At 46.7% G+C, this 22,084-nt stretch overlaps 1 protein-coding gene across 1 annotated transcript in view; it reads right to left on the reverse strand.

Annotated features, from left to right (window-relative positions):
- Window positions 1-1,376: 1,376 nt before the first annotated feature.
- LOC8033515 (structural maintenance of chromosomes protein 5) overlaps window positions 1,377-22,084 on the reverse strand; it is a gene marked incomplete at its 5' end in the record, with an annotated part of 54,331 nt that continues 33,623 nt past the window's right edge. The window contains 10 exon segments of the mRNA XM_042287095.1: window positions 1,377-1,900; window positions 4,164-4,256; window positions 4,791-4,997; window positions 10,912-11,028; window positions 13,667-13,750; window positions 15,055-15,150; window positions 18,599-18,727; window positions 21,247-21,369; window positions 21,438-21,554; window positions 21,601-21,675. Coding sequence (XP_042143029.1) covers window positions 1,763-1,900; window positions 4,164-4,256; window positions 4,791-4,997; window positions 10,912-11,028; window positions 13,667-13,750; window positions 15,055-15,150; window positions 18,599-18,727; window positions 21,247-21,369; window positions 21,438-21,554; window positions 21,601-21,675 — 1,179 coding nt within the window.

A 22,084-nucleotide genomic window follows, 5' to 3' on the forward strand; every position in this document is an offset into this window, starting at 1 on the left:
GATGACATCCTCGGATTCGGTTCGCCTCACGCGGTTTTCTTCCCTTGGTGAGTGGGCAAACGGAGGACAGGATGTGGACAGGATCTCCAAACCCTTCCCCTCTCCAGGGTTAAAAAATGTCAGCTCTTAACCAGCTCGCCTTGCACCAAGTTCACCCACTATACTCGTTTTCAGCTAAAAAAAAAAAAAAAAAAAGCAAGTTTGTTTTTATGCTGAACAAGGGTTATTAACAAGATTTGGTTGTCGGAAGTAGCAATGCTTTTGGTTTGACGAGAAAACACATCTAAAATGCACCTACAAAGGGGGAAATTAGTAATGCTCTGCATAGAGCCGGACTTTTTTGACTGGGGTTCTTGAGGTAAATACGAGTGTAGTAAACGCATGCCCCTCCCCGAAATTCACCTCTTCAGTTTCTACTTCTGCTACCTTGACCTCACCATCTCGATCGACAACCACTTTAAAACATCCGTTCATTATAAGCCTCACTTGCACAGCTATCTTCACAACTTTTCTTGCCACCTTCTACACCAAATCGGCTCCATCCCATTTTCACAATTTCTCCGCCTTCCACGCCTTTGCAGTGACAATGACCATTTCCATATTTAGGCCCTGTATCCACATTTTTTCCGATTCGGAGGATACTCTCGCCCCATTCTTCACAAGGTAAGAATGGGGCGAGATATGACATGGTTGGCGGGCAAGTTCTCACCAACCATACCTGCAAATCTGCTCGCTTACGTAACTTTCTGCAGCATAAGCCCAGACACTTTTTATGTTGGCAAAACTGAAAGCTGCATTAGCGTTTCCGAGAGCACTGCTGCCTCGTAGCCCTGAATCAGTAACAGGTCAAGAACGAAGTGGAAGCTCCCTCCCACCCCTTTCCACTTCAGCGGAGCAAACGGTGGAGAGGTCGCCTCCTCTCCAGCGATCACTCTACTGAAGTAGAAAGAGGTGGGGGAGCTTCCACTTCGTTCTTGACCTGCAGAGACGAGATCCTAACCGACCACTTCTCCAAAAATGGACACAATGAACTCTGTATGCACGTCATTAAATCTGGCTTCCTCCGCTCTAGCTGAAAACCTCATGATCTTCAATCTCTGTACTGAATTCCTGAATGGCTTAGGACTCGCCGTCGGCCGATAATACTTACACTCTTTCCTCTGAAGTCGACCCCTCGTCCCCCTTAACTAGCTTTGGCCCTCACGATAGCCTCTCTCATCTTGTGCCCTTCTCATTTTAATGGAGTCTTGTTCCAACAGCTCACATTCTCCTCCTTGATTTCCCTTCCCACAGTCTGACGATGGGCTTGTGCCCAAAATGTTGCTTGTTTTCCTTCCCCTTCTTTTAGTTCTTGGACACAATAAACACCGCCAAACTAGAGAAAGTTGGGAAATTTTATTACCATTATTACAACCAGTTTTATTACTCATAAAAAAAGGCACTCTAGATATATGTTTTGGTCACCAGCCAGGTGAAACAATGTGGCACTCTAGATATATGTTTTGGTCACCAGCCAGGTGAAACAATGTGGCACTCTAGATATATGTCTTGGTCACCAGCCAGGTGAAACAATGTGGCACTCTAGATATATGTTTTGGTCACCAGCCAGGTGAAACAATGTGGCACTCTAGATATATGTTTTGGTCACCAGCTGGGTGAAACAATGTGGCACTCTTAATAATATGTTTTGGTCACCAGCTGGGTGAAACAATGTAGCACTCTTAAAAATATGTTTTGGTCACCAGCTGGGTGAAACAATGTGTCACAGGCGTTTAGCCAGGGCCGCCAAGCCGACGGCGCGACCGGCGAGCGATTCTGGTTTCCAGTCTGGAATGTAGTTTTCGCTCTTGGTGATGAAGATCATCGTCACATTCTCCGCATACGGGAGGTCCGGGAGCAGCTGTGCAGCCAACGAGAGAAACCAAGCAGCTCAACTATCTTCCATTCATCCCAGCAAATGTTCTCCATTAGAAACTGGTCTGCCAAAGCTACGCATCACACACAAAAGTACTGCTGCCGCATTGGTCACTGGTGAGGGGACAATGTAGTGAGGCACAGGGCGTTTCAAGTAATCTTTCCGTTTTCCCACCGGTGCAAGCTTAGAATAGTTTGTGGGGCAGGTGGAATGCATCGCTCCAACGGTGTACCACCACTTCCTTTCATACGCGTCCAGTGCAAGGTGCCACCATCTGGAGAGTGGGGGGCAACCACTCTGCTGGCTGCCTCCTTGCTTACCCTAATATCCCGAGTCATTGCCCACCCCACTTTTGGGCCAATATCCACTTCCAGCCCTACAAAATGTGGACACCGCAAACATTCATCCTACCTGAATGATGCGGCCACGGATCTTGCGGATGGAGGACGTTCGTGGCAAAGTAAAACAAAAGGAGGGAATGACACCTCACTTTGTTTCTACCTTTCCTCCCAGATTTCCGCGACCCTGAAGTCTGAGCACATACGGGCAAAAGGAAAGCGATCGAGATAACAAAATAACTTTGTTTTGCTTACAAACAAGTTTGTTCGGGCAAGTGGAAGGTCAAAGTCCATCTCACACAAAATCTCACACAGCGACCCCAATTAAGATTTGCTGGAATGCTGCCCACTGCAGCAGGTGCCGCCTCAAGATACGGACGAGAGATTATGGAGGCTTTCACCATGCTCCACAGTCAAAACAACTTCGGATCCCCCTCCATAGGCTTATCCGGGGGGGGAGATAAGCTTCTTGGGGCCAGAGCTGACGTCCCTCGTTTCTGCAGCTCCAAGCGATTAGATGTCACCCTCACAAGATTGTCCTTCACCTCTTGCCTCTCCCCCCTCTCCCCCTTGCTTTCTCCCTCCCACTTTGGCATCTTTCACCCTCCCCTCTTTCACCTATATATGAAAACTTCGGGTCAATAAATGTTGCTCGTTGGAAGTCATTGTTGTCCGCCCCCCCTTTCTATGTATCTTCCTGATGTTTGATTACTGTTACCAAGACGCTCGTTTGTACTCTATTTGCCAATGCAATCGCCGGCTTTCCCGCTTCATTGAAAGAAAACTTGAGACTGGGACAAATAAAAAACTGACAGCACGACAGAGAATCTTATTGCTCTTGGTCGCTTCTTTCGCCCGCTCGTCTGCTTTCTCTCATTGCGCCTGGTTGGTTTTTCCATTTTCTTGCCAACTCTTTTTTTTTTTGTACTAACGAAGAGAACATGGCAATGTTATGTAATGTGCTTTCACGGAACAAACGTTCGCACTGTATGCCGATCTGTGGTGTTCTTCGCGCGTATGCAAGGAATGGACTTTGCGATAGTAAAATGTTCTTTCGTGAGCATTTCTTGCATAAAACACTGAAACTAATTAGAGTTTTGAATTTAATGTATTTTTTTGTGCAGCCGTGCCAGATACGTACAGAAGAGTGGTCATTTTTTTCTCGCTCTTTTCTAAACTTTTTGCACTTATCCACCGAGACATGGTTCAGCCAACTTTTTTTTTTTATGACAGGTGGCAGGGGGGTGGGCAATGACTCGGGATATCATCATACTCAAGTTTTATTGGCTGCTCGTGACAAGATGTTGCAGCCCGTCATAGTGGCTGAGGCAGAGGTTGGCAACCGACAAAGCGACATTTTGCACTAATCATCCCGTGCGCGTGGGATGGAAGCTTGCCAAAAAAACTGCGAGAACAAAAGGATTTGCACGTGCAATGCGTCGAGAGCGGCGGCGCTTCGTTAGATGGTGCGGCGACGCATTTCGGCGGGCACTCGTGTCTATAACAAACTATCGTAACAATCTGCCGAACCACATAGTTCACATCAGTGACCCACATCTTTTTAGAAATACGGTGTCATCCATAATAAATGTAACTAAGATATAATCTTTTCTGTGGCCACTGCTTGGCTGTACATGGTGCAGCATATTTGCAGTGGCACCATAAAGTTGCTGGATAAAAGGCGCACATGGTGCTTCTCACGAATACCAACATTTTTCAAAGCGCCCAACACATGGCAATGAAGGTTTTAGGAGCAAAATGGAGATGCCATTTTCTTTCTGCCAAATGCGTGACGGTTGTCAGTTGTAAAAGGAAGTATCGAAAAACTTGACCTAAACCCGCTCAAACTGCAGACATTCCACAAATGTTGAAGGAAAAGCGGCGGCATGCAAAGCAGACAAAGGTCCTACCTTGGGCGTGAGCAGAAAGTATTGTGCAGAGTTCTGGAGGGCTGTGTTCATGATCATCTCAAAGATCCTGCGCTCGTTCTCAGAGTCCATGCCCTGTTGGGGAAAGAGACCTGCTGCTGCACGACACAAGTACCTTACAGGATCACAAACCCTGTAAGGCCCATGATAACAAGTTCCACTGGGCCACACATTGACCATTGAGCACCATATTTTCCAGAATATAGTCCGCTACAGGCTATAAATGTTGTCTCCAACTGCAGTGGATCAATGGACTTGCGATTCCACTGATCCACTGCTAAAACCCAACTCGAACAAAAAAAAAATATATTGGCTGCACTCTGGCATCTCGATTCATTAACCACATCGTGGACTGACATATTTTTATTATTTGCTCTCTCTCCTATCTCACCCATTGAGTAGAAGTGGAGAGTGGCACTGCTGTCAACGCACAGACAATACTTGGAGGTAGGACCGTCGATACCAGGGCAATTGTATAGCACACCGCACAATGGTTGTCAAAGGCCTACTTGGTTGCGCCAGTGGGCGAGGCCTCTGTACCTACCGCTCAAGGATCTCAAGAAAGCGTTGCAAAGAGTCCGTGCACGAGGTGTGACCAGCCAGACCTACCTGGTTGATCTCGTCGACGCAGCGAAAGGGCACGCTCGTCAGCTCCTGCAGCGCCATCATGTAGACCACCGTGGCCACGCTGCGCTCCCCTCCACTCTGGTGGGCGGCCGACAGCTCCGTGAGTCGCTCGTTGTCCCGGAACTTGACCCGGATGTTCACCCCATACTGGTCGTACTCGTGGGCTTTCTCCCCACGGTACAGGCTCACCTGCAAGGAGCGTCCTCTCTTCCAGTCCACTCTTTCCTTAGAGGTCCCGTTTAGTCGTCTGCTTTCTAAGCTGCTCAGCCACCAGAAATCAATTTATGTACAGCGGTGGCACTTCTCAGATGTGGCCTTCTGCTGGCATTGGTAGCTCCTTTTCCGGACAGAAGTGAGGACATCATCGAATTCCTGCTCCAACAGTTTCATCTCCGAGGCCCCAATTATCGACAGCTTTCCAAGCTCTCATAAACCGCGTTATATAGATGCTGGAAGCCACAAAAACTGCAGAAAAGATGAGCAGTGCTACAAACCAAGGCCTTGCACAAAATAAATCTGTACTAAATCTGGAATCTGTACTTGAAGTGTATGTGATTGTTTTTGTAATCTTTTGATATTGCATTTTTCAAGGTTTTCTAAGTTTTGTTTGTAGGGTGTGTACATCTTTAATCGATTGTCTTTTTGAATGTATATGTATGTTTTCTCTCCACTCCTGTGATGACCTCATCGAGGTCGCAGTATTTTGAAATAAATAAATAAATAAATGTATCCTCCAAGATATGCACCAGCGCACGTGACAGCTTCTCCGAACGGCACCAGAAAAGGTAAGCATTTAAGAGCTTCTCTCATCGGCACCGTGAAGCAAACTTTCCAACGAACCAGAAAAATACACAACACCAGCTAGAGTGCTCTACCTTCTAGAAGTTAGAGTTAGGAATGGTGTTTATTAGAGGGACACCGACGGGGTATTTATGCTCGCTGAGGTTTTTATTTGAACATGACCTATAAGAGCCTGACTACCCAGAACACTATTTACGGCTCCAAATTCATTGTCTTTCCGCCCAAAAACAGCCGCGCTCACTCTATTTTCCACGGTCGCGTGGCATCTAAAGATCATATTCAATATTAAAAATAGAAAAGAATATGAACCCCATTTTTATGGCCTCCAAAATGCTGCAAATACATTGATTGACGAAAAAAAAAAAAAAAAAAGAAGAAATGTTGCACAGATCACAGGAAGTTTATGTACCCATCATTCTCAATATGGCAACGTACTGGACGACAGACCTACATAGCGACGGACGTGGGGCGGCTACTTGGGAACTTGTCTGAGGTAACGGCCAATCAATCTTCAAGCGCAGAACAGCGAGGGAAAGGGATTTCAATGCCAAAGAATCGCACGACAAACAGTTCAAGCAAAGTTCTCATTGTTGTCGCCTGCTTCACGCACCTGAGAAGTGGAGGAACGGGAAAAAAACTGAGCAGGGAGCCACGTCACTTCTGGCAACTCTCTCCTCCGAGCCTCCGTGCACATGTTTCGGTTTTGAGCAGTTGAGTGTTTTGGCTTTATCAAAAATATACGCGACTACGTAGCCAAATATTGATGGGGTAGTCCCCTCCAGACACCATAATAAATCGATGAATTTTTAATGGTGTCTCCAGACACCATAAAAATATAACAAATTGTTTTGGGGGTGTCAGTGTTCCTTTAATGAGAAAAATCGGCGGATGTTTTTCGGTTGAATTATTTTTAAACACCGTTGTATTTTGGTCAAATTACATGTAACAAGCTTAAAACCAGTGACTATCGGTGAACAAAGATGCGACTGAACTTGGACACTCGAGAGTTCCAATTTTACTAACATACTTTTATACACTTTTCCTGTGGAAGCATCCATTTTTACACTCGGTTATTATAGTAGATGCAAGAATACTTTGAAACAGCCGCTCCTACCTACCTGAAGTTTAGGCAAGTTGTATGGTCAAAGATGCTAGAAGCTGGCTGCAGGTGCCAGGTATACTATTCTAGCTCATGAGTCTTAAAAAGTAAGGTGGTACTCTCTTTAGGTCTGTTCGATTTGGCCAGAAAGTTCTCAACTAGTTCTGTCCGAGGTCAAAGGAGTGCAGGAGTCGTGCAGCGGCGGAGCAGAACCGGTGCAGCAGCTGCGTTACGACTGGTGCTCTGAACGGCTTTCGGAGCGGAAGCGAAGGGTGTCGTCCGCATCTGTTCGTTCTTGTTTCTCCACGCCACGTTTGATGACAACATTCGCGTTTCCTTAGTTTTGAAGTATAGAAACAAAATCTTTTCCGTGAATGTTTTTGTTTGAGTGTACTAACAATGTTTTCTGCATGGAATGCGTTTGTTTGCATTTTTAACGGCGTCCGCTTCTAATTGTTTACATAAGCATTTATGCCCTTCACATTCATTTAGCAATAGTGAAGTCCTTCCAAGTCTCTCGAGTTTTGCATTTCGATGATAGCTTCGCGGCATCAGGATGATATGGTGTTGAGAGTTACTGGCGGCAGCGGTCGGTCGGTCACTTCGAAGGCCTGACGAGAGCATTTTGGCCAAAACAGTTATTGACCGTCATTTTGGCGGTCAGCGACAGGGCACGCGAGTGCCAATGTACTAAATCCCAGACCTCTGCAATTTATCGGAGTCGTCAGTATGTGTAAGCCAATCTTTTTATGTAAGCCAATCTTTCAACACACACCACAGGGAGCCAAACCTGCAAGAGCAGGTGTGTAAAACGCTTTCAGAATATCATAATCGAGCAAATTCCTACCCTCGGTTAGGATCTCGATTCTGCATCCACCATGGGTACGTTATCTTCATAAATGAGAGGAAGTATAATTTCCGTCTCGACGTTATTGTTAAACATCGCAGACATTTGAGCAAGAGCTGCGAGAAATGGCACCGCGAGCAGAGCAACAAGGAGTGTCGTTTGCTTCTGCACGGATGCTGAACTGCACTCCGGAGCCGGTGCGAGAGTTTGAGAAACTGGGTCTGAACTTGTTCAGAACTGGGATGAATCGAATGCGCCAGTGCAACGGCCGTGCAACTAACAGTTAAATCGAATGTGCCAGTTCCTGCACTGCTAAACTAGTTCAGTCAGTTCAGGCAAATCGAACAGACCTATTATGTCTGGGCAGCTCTTGGAGCTCCTTTCTGGGTTGATGGAATTGAGCTTTCAAACTTTCAAATTTGGCAGCCATAGTTGCATCTGTAGCCAAAAGTAGCCAGAGAGCCAACCTCAATTGTTGGTCACCAGACAAGCTCGAAAGTAGTTACCAACTGTTTAGTATACAGCGAAAAACCCCTACATCATCAAAACCTACACCCGGCTGCTGGAAGCCCTTAAAAACTAAACAGATACGAATGAACGCAGCTCCATTCCCCAGGCGAAGAGACGCATTCTCCGAGGTTAGTGGACCTGGACACACTCATGTTGGCAGTGTCTTCCAAGGACCACAGCAACCTTTGAATAGACACTGGAAGCGTACAGGATCCACAAGGTATTACGTTTGACCAACCTCTATGGGGGATGAGTTTTCAAGAAATTACCCGTCGCTAAGACCGGTGTCTTTCAATTTTAACCCATTTTCTATTTTCATCACCAGCGGATGCTTAGCGGCGTTTTTTGGTCCAAAGCGGAAAGTGCACAGCTCAGTTATAGTGGTTGCTATGGGGCACCCTTTGTATACTTTCAATTTTTTTTATCTTTCAATTCATAGTGTGATTTGATGCAGCTGCAAATGCTTCAACTACTTCTTCTCATTTTTGCTTAAGTTAAAGAGCAGCTCTTGGCTTTGGGATGGTGGCAGAAGTCAATGCGGACTCGGCGGACGCAGCCAGAAGAACCAGGAGGATCACCAACTGCATCGAGAAGAGACTGGAGGACTGGGAAAGGAGTTACTTTTGGCTCGAGCAGGGTCAATGTTTCCATCCTCCGAAATGCAGCTGGCGTGGCACCCGTGTTTGCTTTGGCCATTGCGAGCGCAATAGTAATCATTTTTACATTTTTTTCCTTTTATATTTCTTTAGTTTTTTTTGTGTGTGAAAACTTTGGTGAAGCGAAGCGGCACTGGAAAAGAATTTCTTGTGGAGACTTTTTATACACCACGGACAACGAACGGGAAATTCAAAATACTTCGTTGTCGCAAAAATTTCCATGAAGTGAAGTGGTATTTGCTCTCGTGGGATTCAACGGTATAAACGCTTTCAGCGAGTCAGTTACTCGAACTGCCACCAGTCGGCGCACCCTTCGCGCGCTTTCCGGGCTGCCATAGCCGACCTTCAGTTTCTCGCCGTTGCTCCGCGTTGTGTGCTGCACAGGCCACTACCAGAGCTTCGTTTTCGTGTTCTTTTTTTTGTTGTGCGTTGAAATCTTGTATATTCTTTAGGTCTTTTCCATATTTAGGACTTTTATTTAATCATTTGATATTTATATTTCGACATAGCTCTTGTATTTTCTTATTTATGGAATGAAAGCGGACAGCGAATGGGTCGACGATACAAGATTATGAGGCTTCAATGACCTTGTAAGTTCATCCCATTCTTACGTTTTTGTCGCTAATAAAGGGGAGTCAACACTATTGCGACATAAGTAAATTGCAATTGACGCAGTAAGGCTATCACAGCCTTGCTTCTCGCTGCATGTGCACGCTCGTTTCCGTAAAGCTGACCCGCATGTAAGCGATTTAGCGTGCGACGAGACGAGCGATGGAAATTTCTCACTGTCACCCACCGCATCGCTTGGTTTTGGGATTTCTAGAAAACATCGCTCACTGTCTTGGTCGCTTGTTTTGTCGCTTCCATGCGGTTTGCCTCGTGGCGCGATTGACTGAGCGACAGCGAAGCGGGTCGCCGTCGCCTACCTCGTCGCTCGCCAAATCGCTTACATGCGGTTTATACTCAATTAATTTCCATGCACACACCATTGACCCATTGGCACCTCGATATTAAGTATAAACCACATGCAAGCGATTCGGCGAGCAACGAGACAAGCGACAGTGACCCGATTCGCTGTCGCTCGGGCAGTCGCACGACGAGGCAAACCGCATGGAAGCGACGGGAGCAAGCGACCAAGACGGTGAGCGACATTTTCTAGAAACCCAAAAAACCGAGCAATGCAACAGGCGACAGTGAGAAATCTTCGTCGCTGACTCTCGTCGTTGTCGCCGTCGCTCGTCTCGTCGCACACTAAATCGCTCACATGCCGGTCGGCTTTACGGAAACGAGCGCGCACATGCAGCGAGAAGCACGACTGCGATAGCCTTACTGCGTCAGTTGCAATTTACATATGTTGCAATGGTGTTGACTGCCTTTTATTAGCGGGAAAAACGTTAGAATGGGATGAACTTATATAGTCTCTGAAGCCATAATCTTGTATCGTCGATCCATTCGCCGTCCGATTCTATTTCATAAATAAGAAAATACAAGAGCTACTGTAAAACCCTTTATTTTCGCGGCCCCTATTTTTCGCGAATCGGTCACAGATGACATAGTCGCGACCACTAAATTTCGCGAATTCTAGACGCCTGCATTGAAATTCTTAAGAACCGAAATTTTCGCGTGCCTTTAAATTTCGCGAATTCTTCAATTCGTGAAATTCGCGAAAATTGAGGGCTCGCGAACATTAAGGGTTTTACAGTATGTTGAAATATAGATATCAAATGATTAAATGAAAGCCCGAAATATCGAAAAGACCTAAAGAAAACACACAATCTCAACGCGAAACGTAAAAGAACGCGAAAACAAAGCTTCGGTAGTGGCCGGTGCAGCACACAACACGGAGGAACGGCGAGAAACTGAAGGGCGGTTATGGTGGCAGGGTCACGTGACGTCAAGATGGCGGCGCCCATGAAATGTTGCATGAAAGGGTCTATAACATTTGAGCTGCTGCATCCTGCAAGATTGACCACTTGATTCCGTTTTTTCTCTCTCCACCACGAATGGGCATTCATTCGAAACTTTAGGTTAGTTTCTGGGGCCTTTTTGTTCACCGTGATGTACGAGGCCTGCGAGACTAACTGCTAACTCTAAGGGACTAAATCTTTGCAAAGTGTGAGTTCTAAACCTAAAAGCTTTCTCAGCAGCTTGCCCGACTGGTCTTTGGATGTAAAAAAGCAAGCATCTTGCCTGTCCAGCACAGCCCAGGGCCTGAAAGAAGCGCTGGAATCCCTGGTTGATGCGCTCCAGCAGGCGTTCCAGGTCGGGCAGCCAGCGGCCGCTAACATCTGCCATCTCCTCTGCTACCTGCAAGCGCCTGATTCGTCCATGCCCTGGCAACAAATTCCCATGCATCTATCCGAAACTAGACGAGTCCAACAACTCTTACCAAAACCCCTATTCCCAAAACGAAGCCCTCTTCTCTTCGTCGTTTCTTGACCAAACCTAATAAAATTGTGCGTTCACCTTTTTGTGTTCACTTAAAATATTTGGTCACTTTTTACGCCACTAGCTGTTATTGCCCCTTCCGGGCAAAATATAGCGGGATCCGTGCAAAAAACTGCGTCACTGTGGGGAGAGTAATAGTGCCACTGGCCAGGCTTTCACTCTTCCCATTGCTGTCGCCCCTTGCGTTGCCCGTTTGTTCGTAGGCGGTGCAAAGATTTGGAGGACGACGGCATTGCCCTAGCAAAGGGGTCTCAAAGACGCGGCCCGCAAGCATCTCGCAGCTCCAAGTCCCCGTTCTCATGTCTAGAGCGCTACATGCGCCATAAATTATAGTTTCCTATTGTCCATTCAGTTCCACTCAAAAAGGAGCTCTGCTTCTGTAACGTGTTCACATATTATATAATATTTTCTTTTAAACTCAGTATTGCTTCGTCTAAATATTGACTGCCCTTTCTCATGTAAATCAAGAAGCTCCGGACTCGGAGCGAAAATAAAGGTTTTCTCTCTCTCTCTCATGTGAATCAACTTGGAGGACAATACCACTATTCTAGGTTACAAGCGCGAGCTTTGCACAAAGAGGCACCTCGGCCGCAAAAACTCTCGTTCAGCCGGAGCAACTCCCAAAGATCAAGCTACGTGCTCCGGCTTCTGGCCATCAGAAAAGACCTTGAAAATACAAGTATATCCTTATAACCCCGCTATTAAAAATTATCCGGAGAGTAAAAACGGTCGTATGAGGACCATGACTGGCGAGGTTAGTGAATTGTGCGACAGTGCAACGACAGTGTGATTGCTCTTCTTCTATTGAAAACTGCCAGCATGTTGGCGTTTTAAATCTGATCACATCAGTTGCGGGCCCAAAGTAGCCGTATAAGCAAAGCAAAAGATGTCGCTGACAAAACATCTATAGAAAACCCCTGAGGTGTTGATGGGAGAGTAGGCTGCTTGCCAATGCGAACCAGCATTGCTGTTTCTGGTGTCCAAAAATACCAAAATATTGCCTGCTTCCCCCCATTCCGTTTGGCCCTCAACATTTCGGGAAGGGGCTATCTGGCCTCCACACTACAATGAGTTTGAGACCCCTGCCCCAGCACAACCATGGAATCTACAGCACTGCTACTGGGCTCCCTTTCTGCATACCCTCGTTAGTTCCACCTGGGTTAATTTGACTTTTCGTTTAATTCCATCGTGCTCAAAAGTCCCAGCAGCGCCCATACATTTCAATGGGAGGAAAAGTTCGATAGTTCGAACTTTGGAAGACTCCGCATCGGATAATTCGTCCCGAGCGAATGCACGCGGGCTCACATTGCACGGCACCACGGCAGAAAAACCACCAAGGTACGGCGAAACACGGGCCCTTTGCTGCAAAGCCGAACGTGCGCAAACATGCACCTGCTCCTCTACGACATTTAGATGGACCGTAGCGAATGACACGAGCCAGTGCAACCACTCTGGCGTGGAGTAGCGCGGAGAACATAGCACATGGACGGGCGCGGAGACAGTGCACGCTCTCAAAGCGCTTGTCTGTAGCATCATGTGCAGTCCATCCTGCGTGCCGGAGAGCGCGGGTTCTCTTTTCCTTTCTTTTTTGTTGCTGTTTTTTTTTCTGCACCGCGGAGAGTGAGAGAGGACTGCGGCTCCTGGAGAAACGGCTTTTAGTGCTTAAAGACCGACGACCAGTTCGCGCTTTCCACTTTTCCCTCGCTTCCTCCTCTCCCCCCTTTTTACCCAGTCCACCGTTGCCTGTTTCCTCCTCCCCCGTGGTGAGGAGGATCTTCTGCCCTGCAGAACCTCGAGTCTGGTCGTTGGCCTTTGACATTAATTCGAAGCGGCAGGCGGATATTATGTGTTTTTGTGAACATGACTGAGTCCTCAACAGTTCTGTAAGTACACATAAAATAAACCATCGTATAAGAGCTGCTTTCTATCTCATGTAGAGCACCCCTAAGTGCGTTTTAGGTTCTTAAGTTTTCCTGGATGATACGCTTCTTTTCCGCGGTCCCCTGCAAAACGTATCAATGAGGTTCTACTGTGCCTTGAAACCAAGGTCACACTTACTCTGCAACATTGGAGTCAGGTTGAGCTAGAGCTCATCGACCCGTCGATCGACTCATGCATGGGAACTACAGTCGCTGACAGATTTTTCGGACGCCGATAATTCAGACTCGTTCAACATTTCGGACCTAAAGGAGAAACAGTGACGTACCCGTTTAAAAATAGTGCATATTCACGACCAATGTTTCGGACAGCTTGAAGTTTGAAAGTTCGATTTTCCGGACAAAATCGTCGCGAGCGATTAGTGGGAAACACAACCGAGAAGCTGCCATTTTAGATTCTATGTTGGCTGCACATGGATTGGCTTGCACCGAACGACCGAAATTTACACAATCATCACACATTCCAATAACCCATTTCTATAAAGCAAAAAAATCAGGAGCTACGAGGCAACTCAGAGCAGGGACAAAGTGAAAGCCGTGGGGTGCCCTGGCAGACCCACCTCGGCCAGCTGTGCCTCGTTGGAGCCCAGATCCCCCTCGAGCTGGGTAATGTCCTGCTGCCGGCGGTGGTACTCCTGCTCCACCTGCAAGGAAGAAGCCCCCGTCCATTGCAACGCCCGCGCATTTGCGGTCCAAAGACGGCTCGCTCCTCCGTGCTGGCAGACGGAGCACAACTCAAACATCTCCGAGGTTGTTAGAACTTCCCTAAACATCCCAAATGATTCCTACTCCAGTTTCATCAGAGTCCAAGTGGGAGTCAACTACTGCGGACAACATGAGCCCCAACAGCCCTCCATGCCTTTTTTTCCAGCCAGTTTCTAAAGAAGCTTCGGTGGAATGCAAAGCTTAGGTCCCTCAACTATTTCACAATTCCAGACATAATGGAGCATTGCGCATTTCAGCTCATGTTGTCAGGGGCCATAAAAAGACACAGAGAAAAACATCAGGAACAGCGATACAACGATAGAAGAGTTCATTAGTTAGAAGGTTTTTCACGAGGGCACAACTCAAATTTGCAACAAATGTTTCGACTTCTGCACTGTCGACGGCAAGTTTGGGCAGTTTATTCCGTGCACTTATTATCCTGAGAAAAAACAAAAAATTTAATGCATCATTCCACGCACAAAACTTGCCCAATAATTTTTTTGTCATTAAAATGAGCGTTTACTAGTGATCCTGGAGTTACGTAGAGAGAGCGATTTATTTTAGTTAAATTGTTCTATATCCCATACCAAAACCTCTTTTCTCAGTGCCTAGCTTCAGGTGCTCCAAGGCCTAATCAACTACTAATACCGTCAAATCCCGTAAAGGCACCCGCCCAAATTGAAGAGATAAATGGTGCAAAACATGAGGTGGGCTATCTCTGGAGACGAGACAGGAACACTTTATCAAAAAATTAATGATGAACACAGAAGCACCGGTTAAAAATCCCGTGACACTGGAACCGATATCGCGCGCGCAGATCACGGACAAGAAACTCGCATGTCAGAGGAGTCATTATTACGTGCGCAAATCTTGGATAAGAACGCAGGAACTCGCTCGTCACACGCACCAGCAGGGCAGATCGCGCAGTTGATCTGGTTCCCGTCTGACATTGCACAATGTCCGACGGCAATCGGGAGGTGGGCGATGATTCGCAATTTTTGTGTTAGATATTTTGCCAGAAAAATGGGCAATTTCTCGGGGGAGGGCAGCCTGGCGGGATTTTACGGTAATCATTTCAGTGATGCTATCAGTTCTGTTATATCAGTTGGAAAACCTAGCTGCAATCCTCTTTCGAGTTTAGCTATGTTTGTGACAATGGCTGTGTATATCAATCAACTCCTTTTGACGAGGGTCAGAAAGAGGCTCGAGACAACTGGGCAGGCTGGCGCTTCCAAGAGCTCACCGCACTGTCGACGGGAAGCATGCAGCTGAGCTTGGCCTCCTCCGCATGCACCTGCTGGGTGATCTCGGCCACTGACTTGGGCAGTTGCAGGAACTCCTGCAATGGAACCGTGACAAAGACTTCTTCGACCAGACCTCTCAAACTTCCACAATGCCATCTTTAATAAACCAAAGCCATTTCTTGACTTTAGAAAACTAGCGCTCAGAATTCGTCTACATGTGCTAGTCATTACAAAAGACAACTGTGTGTGCCAATTGAGTCTAAACGACTTCAAATACATCCAGTGATGCAAATGGTCCGAGTCGTTTTGGAGCACCTTGTGGAGCAGCAAGTCAGTTTTGGACCAGCAAGGATGCTTGGAGCGCACGCATACAGGATACTTTCGTTCCTTCCAATCCGAATAGTATGGATGCGCAAGATTCACGTGCTGGCCTCTCCAAGAAATCCTTCTTTGGTCTCCTGCCTCGGCGGAGCCATTCATTAACATCCACTGCTCAGTGGGCCGCTTCACTTCCTCAAACACCAAGCTACCTGTCCACTTATTCTTCAAAGCACCAGACACTAGAACAAGGAAGAGCCACAATAAATAAAGCTGCAGCAGTCACTTTTGAAACATATACTGATTGATGAAGGACATTGCATGAACATGTGTGAATGGCTAGTCCAGGTACCGAATTGACCCAATTTTCACTGAAACAATGATAAAAAATTTTGAGTACAAAACGTGATGCTGTGCAGTCCTCAATTCAGATCAAAGAGCACACTGATGACATTTAAATATATAATGATTACACAAAATCAGCATGTGGGCAATAAATATGCCATCTTAAAAAATCCAGCTGGACTCGCTAAGCTAAGAAACATGCTGTAATTTTAAAGGGGTCATGAAATGATTTTTGAACTTGCCTTAACCCTTTAACCACCCGGCCCGAGCTGTACTCGTCATGGAACGTTTTACCATTTCTGCCAACGACGAGTCACACTTGTCCAGCCATTTTTCTTCCAATTTTTTTTTTTTTTTTAAACAATTTGAAAAAATGTAAAAAAAAAGATTTCAAAAAAAAAAAAAAAGTTTACAAAATTTTAGAAATTTTTTTTTTCGAAAGTAACTTGGTGGCTAAAGGGTTAAAACACTGCAGTTCTCAATTTCTTTATTATTTTTTTTTCCTCTTTTAGCTGCCTCAATAGGACATGTATTTATTAAAATAACCCCCCTAAAAAAAAATGAACACAATATTTAAGTCCCCATCATCACTGACAAGACAGGAAGTGCAGGGCATCTCTGTCAAATGCCCAGGTACTCGCATGTGGTCAAAGCTCCAGAGACGAAATAATACCCATAATAATAATAATAATAATAATAATGTATTTTATTTCATAGAAACATTCAGCAGCAATCATACCCTCAACTGTGATTCGTATTAAGTGGGTTCAATCCGTTCGGCACACACTGAAGGTTAGGCTCCAATGTTTCTTTTATCCTCAACTGCTTTTTCTCTCGAGAACTTGGAACCATGCGCACGTGATGCATCCAGTGTGGTCGTGCAAGCCAAAATGGACACACCAAAAAAATTACACGACGCTTAAGCTTCGCATTTAAAGAGACACTAACACCCCCAAAATATTTTTTTTTTTTGAAATTTTTTGTCAAGCGATTTAATACATATGATGTCAGAAGACTACCCAATGAATATTTTGCTACAGCATCACATATATTTTTAATAAAGTAAAAAATGCAACTGCTCAAAACTGACACCAAAACTGGGCTGGGTAGGAAGAAGAAATGTAGAGGAGGAGAGAAGTCACCTAGCTTCCGGTTTCCAATTCCCTTTTTTGTTTTCTTTGTTTTCCCGGTTTTGCGAAGCTGACAAAAAACTCGCAGTCGCAGTCACAAAACGCAAAACGTCAAGCACTTTGTGCTTGACGTTTGCACGTTTTTCAAGCTCTTCCCAATTCGCGCTCGTAAGACTAGCGATGTCTTCAGCCAAGAAAAGGGGCAATGACACGGCGACATCTTCGTGTGAATCAGCTTGGTGGTCGGGCGTGCCGTACGGAATAAATCCTAATTGTTTTGATTGGTAAACAATTTCTTTCTCTAAGCTAGGCAGATTCGCCAATGAACAACAGTTCTGAAGTAGAGGTTTCATGCCCGTCATCCGCTTCGTTCAGCTGTCCAGTCAGCGCTCCCGCAATACGACGCCATGTTGACAATAACTTGGAGAATGCTTGAGTGCTTCAAGCTCTCAGTGCAACTTTTTTTTTTTAAAGGCGAAGCTCCTTAGGGTCTAGCCTTGTTCGTCTGGCGTCTGTGCTCACATTGATCTTGCTGGTGCTCGTGCTCGTGAACTCACGTGCTAGTGTAAAGCAAAAAAAAAAAAAAAGATGAAAAAAAAAAGAAAATAAGAAGAAGAAATGTTTGCGCAGTTGACAGGATTTGAACCTGTGCGGGGAGACCCCAATGGATTTCTAGTCCATCGCCTTAACCACTCGGCCACGACTGCGGGACGAGTAGGGGGCTCCGAGATGTGGTAGTAACTCAAGAGCTGGGGTTTCTGTCATGGATGAAATGTTGCATGTAGCCGCTCAACATCTATACAGGAGAGGGCGCTGCGGTCAAATGCGTATATAATCGCGTTAAACTTTGCATGCATTGGCTAATGTTTATAGACGAGAGGGCGCTGCGGTCAAATGCTCAAATGTGTATATAACCACGTTCCATACCATACAATCTCTTTCTGACATGGATGAAAACAAACGAAAGGCTTGGCATGCTGCGGCTCAGCGTCTACGCAGACAAGCACCACCAGAGCTTCGCCCAATCAACATCATTCACCACGTGGAGATGCAATCATTTTTTTTTTTTCCACCAACGCATTTGCAATTTTTTAGAAACCACAAAAAATGGGTATCATATTCTTTTAGATTTTTAATATTGAGTGTGTGCCTTTGATGACCCAGGACTTTGATTATCTTTGGTGATTGCATCTAAACCATAAAAACCGGCACTTGACAACGAAGAAGAGAGTGAGTGCGACTTAAACCGGCCAGTTCTCGATTGGCAGTTTTCGGGTGGAAAGAAAACAAATTTCGAGCAGCAAATTGTGTTCTGGGTAGCCGGACTTCTCATATGTCATGTAAAAATAAAAACCTTGACTAGCATAAATACCCTGTCAGTGTCTCTTTAAGAGTGGAATGCGATAGCTAAACATACGTATAAACCCCCGCCTTATGAAGGGAAATCATTTGAGACATGTGGCGACCTTCGATTCGCACTACATGTCATGTTTTCATCACTTTCAATATACGCGCGACGTCGTGTTTAACGTCAGCGTTGTGGGTTGTTTGAAATTCCTGCGCAATGTCACGTGGCTGTGACATCATGATCCTATCGACCAGTCAGGATTGTCCCACGGCTTTTCTGCGACACGAGCTCCCTCGAGCTGTCGCTTTAAAAGGACAAAAGAACCTTCTGGAAGTCATGGGGAACACTAGTCCAGGAGGCGAGAGCAAGAGAACACCAAAGGGACTCCAAGAGTGTCCTTGCCCTGGCGACGCTTGGGGGAATCTGGGAGATGTTGGTGGGGCAGCCGATGGCCTCCTGGGCCTGGCGCAGCTTCCGCTGGGCCTCCCGCTTGGCAGACAGCACAGACTCCCGCCGGGCACGCACCTCGCTCTGCACACAGGGCACACGCTCCAGGCCATCAGACACCTCGCCCAGAGCACACACCCAGCCGACAACGCTTCCCATTAGTGCAACAAACCTCGCGTCTGGGGAACTCGATAGACTTTTCTGGAAACCCCCCCTCTCGCCACAAGAGGGGACGTAAAATCGGGCCGACACTTGGTACGCCCTGGAAGCGGCCCTATCTCTTTTCTCTCGCCCAGTTATTCAACACTAAGAAGAGAGAACAAAATGCGCAGCTAATACACACCCGTTATCATCATTACCCCTTTGCATTTTAAAATTGGCTTAACCAACCATTTGGATGGTTTAGTCCATTTCTGCCAGGAACACAAAAATGAGAGGGACAGACGACACAGGCTCTGGGCCGTCTCGACACCAGCCGCTTCTTGTATTCCAGGGTACTCCTTTAAAACCGTCAGACTGGTGCGTCCAGCGGTCTTCCATCTTTGAGATCAGCAGCTACGGCAGAGCCTGTTCCCATGGTGGACAGTGCTTTTCAACCACTCGTGTTCTGGGGACCCCTTATAAATGGGCGGAGGGGGACCCCATCCACCGCGGGGGACGGGACATGCAAAAAATACAAACTTTTAAGCTTTGAAGCGAAGAATAATCAACCTTACTTGGCTCTACTACCTTTTGGAATAGCCAGCATCAGTAATAAAAGAAACATTTATTGCCTAGCATGACTCATGGGCGAGGGCATCGGGCACCCCAAGGAGGCTTCTGGGAACCCCAAGGACGCCTTCAGCAACACCTCCTAGAAAAGAAGGCCGTAGCGCTCCGAGTGGTTACGTCACTATGTCGGAGAAGAAAGGCCATGGCGCAACTACGTGAGAAAAATGAGTGGCATCGACGTGAAAAAAATGTTTATTGTCAAACGGCACGGTGTTCGTGCGCGTTTATCCGACATTAATATATGTTTTAAAAGCGCAGTCTTGTGCAATTTATGATATGTATAATATAAACGTAATATACAACGCGCTACCAAGGTTGGAAGTACCAATTTTATATTTATGATTATCCCCGTAACCGCGGAACTACACGCAGTCCAGCAGCTACCCACACTTTTCGAATGAACCGGTCCGGTGCGACATTTTCTTCCCCTGTACGGGCTCCGATTCTGGCGAATTTACGTTGTCTGCGAGCTGCAGACTGTCTGAAAAGGAACGCTAAGACTTTCAAAAAGGAAGGGAACCGAAAAAAATCAAGTCATCGCCGCAGGGAGCGCACACGAGCAAGAGATGGGTCGACAACGTTAAGCCTCTCGTCCTGCTGCCGGTGCTCTTGGGGGTGGTTCTTTTGAGACCTGTTTCCTTTCCGTCGTTTTTCTGTCGTCACCGCAGTCTCGGGTAGTTTTTTGTGTTCACTTGATACTAAAGCATTTACGTGGATTCGCGGAACAAGTCCTGCTACGGTTTGAGTGACATGTGCGGCAACTAGTCAACGATGACACTGGTCGATTAACGATAGACCCCTCTCTCGACAGGGAGAGACTTTTCGGAGTTTGTGCTCAAATGTTTTCATGCCCGATACTGTGGGACGTATGGATACGATAGACAGGTGAGAAACAACTTATTTACAAGCTTTCTTGGTCGTCGTTTTTTTTTTTTTTTTCGTGATAGAATGGAATTTTGTTCTCCGTCGTTATCCGTATGCAGTTGCGTCGACATTTGTAAATATGCGTGGGAATCTTCTAGTTTTCACTATTTTTTCACTAGTTTTCACTACACGGGATTTAATCAGCCCGCGGTCTTGAGTGATTTATCGAGCGTCGCAAGCTGTTTTGTCAACCCCATAATGTCATTCGATCAAAATTACATTACTTTTGCCATGTGGCCGGGGTATGATGCAAGAATTCAGTGACTGCATGCGATAATATCGCTTACACGATCGTAAGTGACCCTTGTCTAGCCGTGTCTGCGTTGACTACGTCTACCCGATTTTTAACTGTGATTTGTTTTGCTGTGTCCAATCACTGCGTGTCTCGCCATTTTGTCGAAGCATTTCTGTATAAAATATGCATTCCTACAGCAATAATTGCGTGACTCGATGTTTTCGAGTTAAAACAATCACATTTTTCTATAGACGTCTTACACGCACACCGCGTGCCATTTTGTACCGATTATTTAGCGGTGTAATGTTTTGCCCGTGTAACAATGTTTTCTAGACCCGTTGCTGCGTGCAGCTTTCATTTTAGCGAATAAAACACTCATATGTGAGTAAAAGCGCGTTACGACGGTTGATCCACGAGCGTTACCTTCGTTTCGATGCGCGCCGCCAATGGCCTTCCTTTGCGACGTCACGAGAAGAGCGCTACGGCCTTCTCTTCTAGGAGGTGTTGCCTTCAGGGACTCCTATCTGAGAATCACAGAGCCTCACCGATGCATTCTCTAATGCCGTCTTGGTTTTGCTCTCTTTCCCCTTTTCCTGGGCTGGCAGTCCCTTGATCCGAGCTGGAAAGCTACGGCGGCCGAACCAGCTAGAGCCACGGGAGCGGGCCAACTTACCTCCAGCGCCTGGTGGGCTTCCAGGGCCAGCTGCAGGGCATCCTCCAGCTTCTTCCTGTCCGCAGCCACCTTGAGCATCTCCAGCCGATGGTCCACGCACAACCGGTGGCTCTGGTAGCACGCCTGGGGGGGGGGAAGGTCCTCACCTCCAGGACCACTGGCAGCCCAGTCGAGGCCAACAAGCGGCTCACCTGCAGTCTCTGAACGTAGCTGGCCACCTGGACCATCTTGGTGCGGCACAGACTCCCCTGCTTCTTGGCCGCCTCGGCACGCTCCCGGTCCAGGTCGAGGCACTGGCGCTGCAAAGACTGCGCACGCCAGGCTCGCAGCCTGGCTTCCCCAAAGGCCACTCACCTGCAGCGCCTGGCGCTTCTGGTCCAGCAGCAGCCCGAGCTGCTTCTGCCGCCCGGCCTCGGCCATCAGCCCTTTCTGAAAGAGGCCAGGAGGCTTCTTTCCAACCCTTGCACAGTTGGCTTTTCAGAACATTTCCCAGTGGTTAGGTCCAGAGACAATGTACGCTATTATTCCTTACACGCACGGTGCTTGCCAGCTGTTAGGGTTGGGAAGCATCAGATGCAAAGATTGAGGGGAAAATACTGGCACCTTTCTTCCATTCCGACTTACTTCGGTGCGCCCGCTTCTGCGACATACCGGCAGTCTTCGATTCTGAACTGGAAATGCTTCACAGAGCTTTTCCGTCGGCTGACCGATTTCTGATCCTCTCAAGTTCCCCAAAGACATACTACTAACAAAAAGCAGCAACTCTCGGGGTGTGCGCGATTTCGTGTTTTGACGGGAAATTTAATAGCGACGACTTCAAAGGGTTGGGACCCACTTT

The sequence above is a fragment of the Ixodes scapularis genome, unplaced genomic scaffold (assembly GCF_016920785.2).
Source record: "Ixodes scapularis isolate PalLabHiFi unplaced genomic scaffold, ASM1692078v2 PGA_scaffold9__187_contigs__length_104089568, whole genome shotgun sequence".
NCBI classification, from domain to species: Eukaryota; Metazoa; Arthropoda; class Arachnida; order Ixodida; family Ixodidae; genus Ixodes; species Ixodes scapularis.